The following is a 13,970-nucleotide window of genomic DNA, read 5'->3' on the forward strand; positions in this document are numbered from 1 at the left end:
CTGTCTGGGTTTGAAATCCTATAGACCTTTATCACGCTGTCACCATCTTTGTTATGTTCCCTTTTTTCAATAACAGTAATGAGTGCAAACATTCATTGTGCATGGCACCAGACTATTATTTCGTCCAGCCTCAGTTTGGTTACAATGAGTTTGAACGGAGTAAAATCAAGATGAACACACCTTGATAAAGGTCCATTGTGCCTAGACGACAAAGCACAAATAGGCTAATGTTTCTATGGGTATAGCACATTGGTTGCTCTGGGTTTAGTACCTTGTTTGCTGTGTGTACATGTAAATCGCGCTCGCACAGCCTTTTAGTAAAATTGAAACTTACCGTCTGGCGCTCTCTAAACCAATCAAAAGGCAGAATCTTTGTAGGTGGGTGTGGGGGGGGGGGGTGATTATAATACTAATTATGTAAGCAATGTTACATGACAAAGACCATGGCTGCCTGATGACCCTCATCTCATCCCCCTATAAGTAGTTCCTCTTTTGACTAATTGAAGCATAAAGCAAAGATCAGAGACACCTGTAACTGATTCTGTTCCCATGGATCAAGCAGCAGGCGCCGCATTCGTCTCTACTGCAGCATGTGACATCACATCACTCGCATTTACTACTCGCCTGTTTTGAGGACTCACTCAACACATTTGTCATCTCATTTGGCGGACTTTTAGTTAGCTTTCTACTTTCTTGTTTCCTTTTGCCAAACCTTCCCCCCCCCCCAGCGAAAACCACAATCAAGGAGACAGGAACTGTGAAGATCATAGCGTATGTCTATTGTCTGTCAAGATGGTTGGAGGCCTATTGCCGTCGCAATTTAACCGACTTTAATTAAGTTGAGTCACCTGGATCCAGTGCCTTGTTTGTTCATGGAACTGCTTAAGTGTAGCTCAGCATAACACATTTATGCTTACCAGAATACGGTTCATAACAGGGTTTGCCTGTAACATTTCTAGTGATTACTGTTTCATTTCACTGTTCTAACAGTATAACTATCCATATTTGATGTGAAACATGGATGCTTTTCAAACACTGTACCAGCAGGTTGGACCACTTGGGTAGATTTTTTACTGGTCTTGAGGTCTTTAAACTGGCATTTGGCTAGTGCACCATTGTTAAGCGAGAACCCTATTTAATCATAGAGCTATATATATTGACTAGAGCGCTAACTTGTATTGAAGCCACCCTGGGCACAGACATGTTTGATGTGGTGCTTGACTATGGAACAATTGTAATTTAACAGAACACACATTGCCGCGATTGTTTTACATTCGGTGCGTGCGCATTATGTTCGCGACTGCCCATTCGCGTACGACGTCCCCGCGCTGCCTAATTATTGTTTGTGCTAAATGACATACTAAAAAAAGTATACGCGCCTCAAGACGCTTGCAGTTTGTACGCTCATCAGCAGATTGTGCATTCACATTTGCTGCATTTTTTGGTTCGATGACACATAGAAAAGAACAAACGCACTATCATGCAAATAGCCGTACAATTGGCGTACAAAATTTCAAGCTTTCGTATTGGTTTGTTCATAAACATGGATGCGCCCAAACGGCTTCAAAACCTTAGTGCGTGTATAACGGGGTGTTAGTGCCCTAGTCAATATATTTTATATAGCTCTATGGTATCAATATAAATTGCTATTAGGCAAACAATGCTATGATAATGTTGGCAACTTGGCCTGTGTCCAATTTGGGCGGCTACGGCTAGATTTCTGCGTCATTAAGCCTTGAAGTAGTTACATCCTTAGTATCACCCTAAGCAAAAGTCAAAGCTGTAGCTGTAGCCGCCTATTTGGATAATACAGTCTTAAAGGCAGTGGACACTATTGGTAGTTGTCAAAGACTAGCCTTCACAGTTGGTGTATCTCAACATATGCTTAAAATAACAAACCTGTGAAAATTTGAGCTCAATTGGTCATCGAACTTGCGAGATAATAATGAAAGGAAAAAAACACCCTTGTCACACGAAGTTGTGTGCGTTTAGATGGTTGATTTCGAGACCTCAAGTTCTAAATCTGAGGTCTCAAAATCAAATTCGTGGAAAATTACTTCTTAAAAACTATGTCACTTCAGAGGGAGCGGTTTCTCACAACCATCAACCTCTACTCGTAACCAAGAAAGGTTTTATGCTAATAATTATTTTGAGTAATTACCAATAGTGTCCACTGCCTTTAAGGCCAAGTCACACTGCAGCAATAAGGAAAACGATAACGATGCAAAGCGAACGCATTCTATTGGTTGAAATGCGCCCACGCTCATTCAACCAATCGAGGGAGTGCATTTTTATCGTTCTCGTTTTCGTTCTCTTTATCGGGGGCCTGTGTGACCGGGCCTTTAGTGCTTTGTGAAATGGAAGTGCTTTGTGAAATCATAGAGTAAGGGTGAAATGGACCCCATGTTTAATGAAAGTGCTGAAATACAAGACTTTACAGTGGATCTAGTGGAGATTTACTTGGAATAGGAAGTCTGTATTTACTTCCTACTCTCCGACTGCAACCCAGAGTAGAAAATTCTTGGGTAGACACATTACGTTGTGATGCATTCTTTAAAGATCCTCACACAGCTTCTGTTTTATTTCCAATTGATGTTTCCCAAATTTCCCAGAGATTAATTTTTTGAAGCATTCTTACAGATTTTCTTCACACAGCTTCCGTTTTATTGCAAGATTTTCTTTACACAGCTTCCGTCTTATTCCAATTGATGTTTCCCAAACACAAGACACATTGCGTATTTAATAGATTAATTTTTTGAAGCATTCTTTAAGATTTTCTTCACACAGCTTCCGTTTTATTGCAATTGATGTTTCCCAAATTCATAATATCCTCTTTCGTCAATCATCACAGCACATGTCGTAGTGCGTAAGATAATTATTCGAGACGACCCCCTCAGCTAACAACTCACTTCCTCCTATTTCTTTAACTCAGGTGGATGATATTGTCAACACAGCCGTCCTGAACGGGCAGAGGGTCTCGGTTCCCATGAGCGTCATCACGGTTACACGCTCGGGCCAGGTGCACAACATAACGGCGTCGGCGCAGTGTACCAGCTTAGATCCCGAGATACTCAAGGTAACGGGTTAGGGTGGAAAAGGGGCGCACTAAAGCCCCTTTCACACGAGAGCACTCTAGCAAGGATCCCTTGCTAAAGTGTAGCATGGTTGTAAAATTTTACAATATGTTCCCGTGTGAAAGGACAACGATTGTTTCTACTTTCCAAGTTCTCTTGCAAAATATTTTCAAACATTGCTACATTTTGCTACCATGCTAAAATAAAGCAAGGGACCCCAGTTAAGTTTCTGTCGTGTGAATGACACTTAAATGGGTGTTTGTCTGAGTCAAACACTCACTGACATATTTTGGATTTAGTCTTTGTATGACAGAATGACCCAAACTTTATGTCAATAATTTCACTCATGCGTAGAATGTTTCAGCATATTGCCTTATTTTTGGTTCTCTTGAAAATTGAAGAAGAAAAAAAGACACAGAAAAGTCTTCCTGTCTTGGCACTTTGCTCTTTTTTGTTTAAAACAAACTGCAGTTGCATGTCTGTTTTGGTGATTGACAAGCAGCCAATAGTTAGTAACCGACCCCTTGAATGCTTGTAGTTGTGGGTCAGGAAAAAAAATCCACACTTACTGTCAAAGTGTATTTCGCAGGTCAGCAAGGGTTTTTTTGCTTGTGCATTTGTGCTTCTGAAGTAATTACCCAAAGTTTACCCTGCCTATAAAATGTATTATTCTGTGAATGGTAGTCTACAATTTTACAAGGATGCTTATATACTGCCCTCTCTTGGCAAGATTTATTTAATACAAATTTTTCTCTGTTTTTAAGTAAACAATGGTACTGCTCTTTCTTGATGGCTTGCATATAATAATAATTGAGCTAGGTCCACTGTTGATTAAAAGCATTGTTGAACCATGGTTTATTTTCCTGGGCCAAATTTAATAAAGCATGTAAGCACAGAAATTTGCTATTTACTAAGCACAGAAAAGTATTGCTTAACAGAAACAGGATACCAGCCAATATTCTATTAAGTTTACATTTTTGTGATTGGTGCCCAACTCAATTTTTGCTCAGGAAAAAAAATTTTAAGCAGTATTTTCTGCTTATAACAGCTTTATAAAAAATGGACCCTGTTTGTTTGATGGGCAAGCCGTGATGGTTCACTCTATTAATAATGAAAGTTGAACAAAATAATTATTTATGTATCCTGTGTTTTGTAACCCAGGTGAAACAAGACTGCAGCGCCGTCTACGTCGACGGGAGTGAAAAGAGCGGCGCCCTTGGCAAGAAAATCCTGGTGTCGTTTGCTGGGAGAGAGGTGTATAGAGAGTTCAATGTCTGGTACCCTGAACTACCCTTAGAGGTTGTACTGTCTGACCCCAAACTGAGCCAGATCAGAGGATGGAAGATACCAGTGCCTAAGGAGAGGTGAGGTTTGGGGATTTTAAAGTTGCAGTTTTAAGAAAAGCTGAAAAATTGCTTTTTATATTCATCTGCCTGGTCTCTGGAAATTGTGAAAATAAAACATTCAAGGTTGCTCAGAGTTTGACCTGGTACAACCATGGCTCTTTTCAGAGCCAACACTCTCTTAAAAGAGATACTCGGAAGAGATACTCGGCAAAAAGGCGCGTAGTCATGGTTAGCTGGCTGCCAAAACACAAAGGTTTTGCCCGGCGGTATGCGCGCGAAACATGTTGTGGTTTTCAAGTGACATCAGAAGTCACATCGTCTATACATAGTTGTACCAGCAAGTTTACTATTTAGTACTTCTTGTTATTATTATTAGTAATGTCAACACATTGCATTATTATTAACCGAGTTTTCACTTGATATGATTTCAGGTCAAGACGAGACTCTCAGCAAGCCCTTAGTTTGGGGGCGGAGACTCTGGGCCTACTTGGGAGGGGTGATCTAGAGATCGACAATGGGAGGGATCACATGACCAAGGGCAAATGCCAGCTGAGGCATCAACAGTCCAAAGTGAATATCTATACAAGGTTTTACGCTCCCCAAGCCAACACAGGTAAAGACGGAAAAATTGATTTACTTTTTTTTATTATTAAGTGTAGCATGAACTTTGAAGGCATACATTAGATGGTGGTCTTTGTTATCTCTTTTTTTACATGCCACAATAATTGCAAGAACCGCTGAATGGCAAAATCTAATTGCGCGATAATAAGAACGTGCTATAGTTAACGTCTTTGTTGGAACATATGCTAAAGCAGTGTATTGAACCGTTGCACGCCTGTCACACACAGCGACTGTCCACGCTCACCCTAGTTGGTGGGCAATAGGTTTATTTGTAAATGCAGTGTCGCTTTAATGCAGTGTCGCTTTGACGCACAGTGACATTACCCACCACTATGGGGCATCCAAGATAATTCTGATGATGACGTCAGGTGAATTGGGTCAATATAGTGAGGGGCTTTACTTGTTCGCTCTATGAAGCCAAGGATGGCATGCTGCCAGATGCACAGTTCACAAAAAGCTACACAATGTGTAGGTTTTATTTTTATCAAATGATAACATGTAGGAAACCAATGATGATGAACAAAAGCACTATTTTACGGTATAATAATGTGAGTTTTGTTTCTTTCTTGGTCCATAGTTTGTTTGTTTTTAGTTTTTAATTTCCTTACAGGGTTTATTTTCATCGCACATGTTGATGTCTGTTTCTATTTTGTTTGAACGCTGTAAACTCGATCAAGAATTTCAGTGTTTGAAACCGTTTGTTATGAAATGCATATGGTTAGAAAGATGTTTTAAAAGTAGAATATAATGATCCACACAAGTATCACTCAAAATTGCTTGGGTTTTCATTTTACGTCGCGAACTAACACGATCGACCATTGGCCGACCATGTTAGTCGACGAGGTAAAACGAAAACCACGCAATTTCGCGGCATATTTGTGTAGATCATTGTATTCTACTTTAACAACATCTTTCTAACCATATCGATTTTATAACAAACGGTTACAGAACGCTTTTCAAAGACCAACTCGACCGATTCAAGGCAACGTGTTTCTTTAATGTCAAATCACAAGTCTGACTAAAATACTATTTTTTTATTGGTCCACAGTTCCACGTGTGACAGGCCGTAGACAATATCTTTATGGAGATGATATCCGCCACCATGTCACCCATCACACCAAGAGCCAACTCCGAGCCCTTGATCCTTCAGTCGTCCTTGTTGAGGGGACCAGGGTCACTGGTCTTACCACCGGAGATACACTTATCCAGGTTCGACTTTCATACTTAATTGATTAGAAATTGTTTATCATGTACTAAACCACCAAGGGAAACTGACTGGATGTTTTTAAACAATTTGGGTTTGAACACAGAAAAGAAACACTTACTTGAGCAGGAGTTGGTTACTTTTTCAAAATGTCCATAGATTAACATTAAACTTACAGGGTTTTAAGATAATTATAGTGGAAAGCTTCCCTTCGAGTATTACTTACTGAGGTGCTGTAGTTTTTGAGAAATGAGTAAAACAATGTCATGAAAATATGTTTGTAAATGAATAAAATAATTTGAGACCAAAATTATTTTCATGTTATTGTTTTACTCATTTCCCAAAAACTACAGCACCTCAGCACGTAATATTTTCAGGGAAGCTTTCTACTATCATTATCTTCCAACTGTGGAAGTTTAGTATAAATCTGTGGACATTGTGTTTTTTGTCCTACAAAAGTTACATAGACCCTTTAAAGGCAGGATACAGGTTTGTGTCAAAGACAAGTATTCTAACTTGGTGTGCCCCAACATAAGTGTATTAATAATAAACCTGTGGAAATTTTGGCTCAATTGGACATCAACCTGCACAAAAAGAATGAAAAAAAAAAAAAAATTGTTGCATAGAATTGTGTGCTTTCACAAGACTGAGAAAGGCTTCATGCCTAAAAACTTTCTAAGATTCAAATTTTTTGAGTAAAAAATATCCCTATCTCTATATACTTCGAAGGGTGTCGTTTCTAACTGTGTTTTTTACCAAGTAAGTGTTTATGGCCATTAATTGTTGGAGTAATTACCAAATTTATACCCTCCCTTTAATTATGAAATTTCTATCTACCCTCCCAGGTTGTCAGTCCAGATGGCCAAAAGATTCTCGGAGAATCAAACATCACCGTGTCGGCCAACAAGGCGGAGGTGATCGAGCTCCATGTTAGTCTGGTGTCCGGGCTGACCTTGGAGGCAGTACCGCTTGGTCCAGAGGATGGTGAGAGAGACAGGAGCTTGACCAGGGTCACATCTCGCAGGGTGCTGTTTGCTCAGTTCCAGGTGGGTGATTTACTCGCTTGGTTTTTACTATTTGACAATCTCCACAGTTAAAGGCACTTTGGTAATTGTCAAAGACCAGTATTCTCACTTAGTATATCCAAACAAATGCATAACAAATCTGTGACAATCTTGCCTTAATTGGTCATCAAAGTTACAAGAAAATAGTGAAAGAAAAAACACCCTTGTTGCACAAATTTGTGTGTTTTCAGATGTGAAATAAAAGGTTTCAGGTATGAAGTCTTTTAATATTTGAGTGAGAAAATACCATTTTTCTCAAACACTGCATTACTTCAGAGGGAACCATTTCTCACAATGTTTTACACTATCAACAGCTCTCTACATTGCTCATTACCAAGTAAGTTTTTATGCTAATATATTATTTCTACTTCATTCATATTACTTTTGTCTTTTCATGTACAGGAAGCAATCATGGATGCAAGGCTGGAATTTGACGACGGCACTGAAGTCGCCCTGCAGGACATCAACCCAAAGGACTTTGAGGCGGTCATCACCACCCTCAACCCAGAGATAGTCGCTGAGAGCCCGGGCTCTACCCCTCACCACCCTGCTGTAATCGCCGTCAAAGAGGGCTCCACGACTCTCATGTTGGAGGTAGCACTCCCTCTGGAGTGTCAGCGCCGTAAACGCAACAGCGCCATCTCGTTTGACGTCATCCCGGTCAATGTGTCCTTCGCCGAGAAACCTGAACCGTGGTGGCCAAACAGCATGGACGAAGTAGGGATGGATGACAGTAGGGATGGACTCATCGGGAGGATCGGTTTGACCCCCGAAGCGGGGGCTGTGGACTATGGAGTGGTGCGTGGCGACTACGACCCTGAGAGGAAGAAGCCACATCACCGTGGCGGCGGCAATAACAAACCAGAGGGTGGTATTATCTCCATCCCCATCGATATTCCCATCGGTGACATGTTCCCGAAGAACCCCGCCGTTGACTACGGCGCCTACGATGAAGATCTTGACATTGACCCAAACAACCATTTGACATACTCACAGGAATCTCTGAGTCCTCTGGAGATTGGAATGTACATCGTTTTGGGAATCTTCTGCATTGCCATCTTAGCTTTCATGGTCAACTGTGTCCTCTTCATGGCCCGGTACCGTAACTCCAAGAAGGTACCCGCTCCCATGGGTAACACTTACCCCCAGAACTGGGTGCTCTTCGGGACGGAGTTTGACGGGCGGACCTTGCCGCATCCTCACTTTACTGAGGAGAGAATCCCCATGAGGGATTTCCGCGATGAGAGTAATCATGATGACTGCTGTAGCCGCGGTGAGCACACTTGCACCGAAAGTGAAGTCAGCATCGAGAGACACAGCATCGAAGACGAGCAAGGTGGAGGTTGCCAAGAGGATGCGGGGAGGAGCGTTGCCATGGTGAGGAGCGACAACAATGAGGAGGGACCCCATTGTCACCACGCCTGTAGTGGGGAGTCGGAGGAATCTGTGTCATGTGTCATTGCTGAGGGTCACGAGACCAGTGAGTTTGTTCCGTGCCAATGCGAGTGTCATTTTGATGAGAACGTCCAGAACAACAGCTCGTCAGAAATTGATATTGAATTGGTGGAGGAGCCAGAGTGTACAGAAAGGACACCCTTGAAGCACCAATCAGAGCCAAGCAATATCCCCACTGCAGGGGCATGCTGTGACATTACGAGTGACACTTACAGTGACACACACCCCGACACACCAAGTGATACACACTCGAACTCTGAATTGAGAGTAACAATTACTACCGGCGAGTTGGAATCGCCGACGGGTAGTACGAAATCTCAAGACGATGTAGATCTGGAGATCGTTTTAGATCAAGCAGATGAGGAGCAGATCTCATGTTGATGTTCAGATGCTTCTTAAGATTTTACAATTATTATTATTATTAATTTTTTCAATTATGTGCACCAGAAGAATATTTTCCAGCACAACTTTTTTCAAAAGGTGTACGTTTTCAACTATTTAGGGGTAAACTATTGGGTCCATAGTGAAAATGACCACCAAAAAATAATTTAAGAAATATTTTTAGTTATTCATAACCATTCACTTTTCAATTTACAAGGGAAATGTTCTTGTGAAGTATTTTGAATCGCAGGCAATGCAATTTTAATCCCAAATACCACCTATTTTGTTAAAATTTTAGAAGGGGAAAACTTTGACCTTTTTTTTAACCTTTTTTTTTTTATTTGCTTTATTCTGTCCAGAATAAATTATTCTTCCCCAACAATAATGCAAGTTTTAAACACAATTTTTTTTCTGTTAAATAAATGATTATGTCAAGCACTGTGTGGAAGCAGTATTAAAAAATATTCTGTATTTATTGTATAAAGGTAAAACAAAAACAAAACGATGTAAAAAGTGTAATATAGTATACAAAGAAACCATATATTATGAGAATTTAACCAATTTAATCGAGGAAGGACACAAGAACAATTTGTATATTTTTAAGCATCAATTTTATCTTGTAAACTGTAATTTATAAGTGGAAAGATTTAGTAAGGTATTCTTCGGCTGGAGAAGAGATTTGTCTTTACTTTATTAATAATTATTTGTTATTGTTTTTAACGGTGCTACAAAATAGTGTCTCCAAAAGTAATAGTTTCAAATAAGAGAAATTATTTCCGGTTAATGAAAACTTCTTTCGCAGATTAGTGGAATGAATCACCCATCACCCATTTCTGAGAAAACAAATTTCGCTCCATTTCCTAAACAAAGCTGTACCATCCTTTTCATTGAGATGTTTCATTCGTGCTATTGTTTTATTCTTCTTCCACATCTTCCATGAGGATTGACCTTTTCATTGTCGATAAACAAACAGCACTGGTTGGCATGGATGGCTGAATAATAGTCAAACACTCAATCGTGTTTACAGATGTTTGAACCAAATTCAACATTTTCTGCAAACTTTCAAGTAAATAAAATACCTCTTATCGATTTTTGATTAACAGTTATGGCTTTCCATAGTTTTCCAACCCCAGTTGTCAAAAACTTCAAAATTGCAAGGTTTTCCTTTTTACATGGTGAACTAACACAGCACACTATTTTGATGAGTATTTTTTAATCCAGTGCATATACTGAGTGGATCGTTACATTCTACTTTTAAAACACATTTCTAACTACATTGTTCATGCATTTCATAATAAACGGTTTCAAATGCTTCATAGACCAAAGTGCCCGATCCAATGCAACGTGTCCCTTTAAAGCCATTATACACTTTCGGTACAGAAAAAGAAAAAAAGTTCACAGATTTACAAATAATTTAGAGGGTTTACAGAAGGTAATGGTGAAAGACTTCTCTTGAAATATTAGTCCATGAAATGCTTTACTTTTTGAGAAAACATTAAAGACATGTCATGACACGGCGAAACGTGCAGAAACAAGAGTGGGTTTTCCCGTTAATTTCTCCCGACTCCGATGACCGATTGAGCCTAAATTTTCACAGGTTTGTTATTTTATATATAAGTTGTGATACACGAAGTGTGGGACTTGGACACTACTGTTTACCGAAAGTGTCCAATGGCTTTAACCTTCATGACACCAGCCTATTTGTATGTACCACTGGGATTACGATTGCACTTTTACATTTATTTTATGCATGCAAGATTCATACTATTGTATAAATGGATTTGTGATATTATTTTCTTTTCAGCTGAACGGAGGGTCCAATATTGCCCAGTAAATTTTACTTCGAATCTTTTATGATAATAATTCCACCACCCATCCTAGCAGCTTTCTAGTCTCCCAAGGTTTTAGTCAGTAATAAGGCTTTTAGGACACTAGGTTGCAGCAGACTTGCTTAATAAATCTATCGCTCTCTTAAAGGCAGTGGACATTATTGGTAATTACTCAAAACAATTATTAGCATAAAACTTTTCTTGGTGACGAGTAATAGGGAGAGGTTGATGGTATAAAACATTGTTTGAAACGGCACCCTTTGAAGTGCCATAGTTTTCGAGAAAGAAGTAATTTTCCACGAATTTGATTTTGAGACCTCGGGATTTGGAACTTGAGGTCTCAAAATCAACCATCTAAACGCACATACCTTCGTGTGACAAGAATGTTGTTTTCTTTCATTCATATCTCGCAAGTTCTATGACCGATTGAGCTCAAATTTTCACAGGTTCATTATTTTATGCATATGTTGAGACCCACCAACTGTGAAGGCTAGTCTTTGACAATTACTAATAGTGTCCACTGCCTTTAAATGTGCGCATGCTCAGAACTACGCAAAGGATAGGATTTTTCCCTGGAAAGTCTGCTGCCACCTAGTGAGTTCAAAGTCTCCCATCGAGAGATTTACAAGGTTTTACACAGGATTGGTAGAGCTGACATAATAGTCACAGCCATTGTTTATTGCATTGTGTTATCAACACATGAAATAACAAACAATTAAGGTTTAAAGGTAGTGGACACTATTGGTAATTACTCAAAATAATTATCAGCATAAAAACTCACTTGGTAATGAGTAATTGATTTTCCACGAATTTGATTTCGAGACATCAAGTTTAGAATTTGAGGTCTCGTAATCAAGCATCTGAAAGCACACAACTAATTCGTGTGACAAGGGTGTTTTTGTCATTCATGATTATCTCACAACTTCGACGACCGTTTTTCAAATTTTCACAGGTTTGTTATTTTATGCATACGTTGAGATACACCAAGTGAGAAGACTGGTCTTCGACAATTACCAATAGTGTCCACTGTCTTTAATTCCTTGTGCGAGTCAGGAGAAAGAAGAGGGGAAAACATGCACAATGTTCAGCATGTAAACACACCGTCATTAATTTGGGTTGTAACAAACTGAAATCACTTTATTTCAGAGTGAAATATCTCACAGAAAAATTTGTTTTTAAAGTATGACATTCAAAAGTAGTAAGCTTTCAGACCAAATTAAACAATGGGGCTTTTTGTCTCTACCATTCCTGTATAACACCTTAAAATTGTAATCCAAAGGGAACCACAATTGCATAGAGTCGTAGTTTTAAGCATAAACAGTTGTTAAGCACGCACACAACAAAATATTGCTTAGCAGAAATTGGTAACCAGCTAAATTACCATGCAATGTACATTAGGCATGTGACTGGTTCTCCTCTTTTATGCTGCGCAAAAATCAGCAACATTTTCTGGTTTACATGTATGGTTTTAAGTTGATGGTTGATGAATTGTACCCTAATGTAGTTTACAGCTTCTGTCTGGGCCTGCCCATGTCTTATTTGCATACAAAACTGGCTGAATCAAATTTGTAGTTATAAATAGCTGTTGATATACCACAGTTACCTAAATCATCCACTTAGAAAAAGAAGAATTTGTTTTTCTTGCCACCTAAATTTTGGGCCAAAATATGTATAATGTAATAATGAAAACTCCAAATTATTTTATTGAGCACATACCAACGTCATGTCTATTGTTGTACAATATTCATTGTGTAGTTTTATGTTACTGAATAACACTGCTGTTCTTGTACATGTTTTGTGGAATGTGTCAACAATAAAATAATAACAGAAACTAGTACGAAGGTTACAAAACAAAAGGAGTATGTGTGTGTTTGTGTTCGTATTTTCGGGTTCTTATTTTCAGCGTGTCTGAGACTGTAGCTTTTGACTGAAAGGATATAAGTCATTTTGAGATATGGCGAACACAATATTTCAACACTAAGGTTTGGGTAAATTTGTCCATATTCACCCAAGGCGATCAGTACACTCCTATCGCGTCCTGCCAGGTACCTCAAAAAGGCAAATGTTTTTGAATGCAGAAATAATCCTGCATGCCTTAAACAGACATCATAAGGTCCTTGGGGGGAAAAAAGTACTAGGGCTAGCGTACATGTAGTAACAGCTTTAATGTACTCTTGAGGTTATTCAAGCATTATTTTCAACAGAAGTTGATTTAGGACATACTGAAGTAAAAGAATTGGGTACCACTATTCCGCCCAGGCAGTTTATTTTGGCAAATTACTATTGCAATTGCAGGGCTCAACTTCATGGCTCGCTGCTTACCGTAAGCAAAGAATCAACGCTTTGGAAAGCAGGGATAGCGGGGAATTTTGGCTTGCGCATGCATACTTCATGCATACTTCATTCTGCGCTTACACAGCTAGGACAGAAATTCGGCGCGCTTGACAAGCAAGCAGGGCCAAATTTCAGTCTTGCTGCTTAGTAAGCAAAGAACCAACGCTTGGGAAAGCAGGGAATTCTTTGCTTACGTCAAGTGTATTTCACGAATCAGCGGGGAATTTTGGTTTGTGCACGTGCGTACTCTGTTTTAGCATTATCTGCTTAGCACAGAAGTTAGCGCTTACATGTAAGTGGAGAATGGTGATCAAAAGCACACAATTAGAACACAGAGAAAGAATCTTTTATAGGGCTAGCACGACCCCAGATATCACATCACACACAAAAAGAGAGGACCAGCACGAGCAGCAAACATCTGAGGGTGTTCGTGAGCCTTGAGTAAAGGCTAAACACACCCCTGATCTAGGCCTCATCACCAGAGCAAGGCCAGCTTTCAGAGTCTTCTCACATGGCCTGAATATCTGAGACCATTGAGCAAGGAATTCTGAGACTTTCAAAAACAAAATTAGGGGAAAAACACTGGCCTTTGAAGTGTGGTTGTAAGCGCGTCGGGTGATAGCGCGCCCTCTTGTGGCAAATCCAGGAGAAACTTGAACCAA

The 13,970-nt window shown here is 39.6% G+C and overlaps 1 protein-coding gene across 1 annotated transcript in view; it reads left to right on the forward strand.

The window, feature by feature from the left end:
• The window catches only part of LOC139938475 (transmembrane protein 132E-like), a 56,498-nt gene extending 43,687 nt beyond the window's left edge, over positions 1 to 12,811 (forward strand). Inside the window, exons 5-10 of the mRNA XM_071934028.1 lie at positions 2,933 to 3,076; positions 4,236 to 4,438; positions 4,852 to 5,033; positions 6,090 to 6,250; positions 7,091 to 7,291; positions 7,712 to 12,811. Of these exons, the coding sequence (XP_071790129.1) occupies positions 2,933 to 3,076; positions 4,236 to 4,438; positions 4,852 to 5,033; positions 6,090 to 6,250; positions 7,091 to 7,291; positions 7,712 to 9,145 (2,325 nt within the window). The 3' untranslated portion in view covers positions 9,146 to 12,811. The remainder of the gene's footprint in view (positions 1 to 2,932; positions 3,077 to 4,235; positions 4,439 to 4,851; positions 5,034 to 6,089; positions 6,251 to 7,090; positions 7,292 to 7,711) is intronic.
• The last annotated feature ends 1,159 nt before the right edge of the window (positions 12,812 to 13,970 follow it).

Source organism: Asterias amurensis, chromosome 6, assembly GCF_032118995.1.
Source record: "Asterias amurensis chromosome 6, ASM3211899v1".
Classification (NCBI taxonomy): domain Eukaryota; kingdom Metazoa; phylum Echinodermata; class Asteroidea; order Forcipulatida; family Asteriidae; genus Asterias; species Asterias amurensis.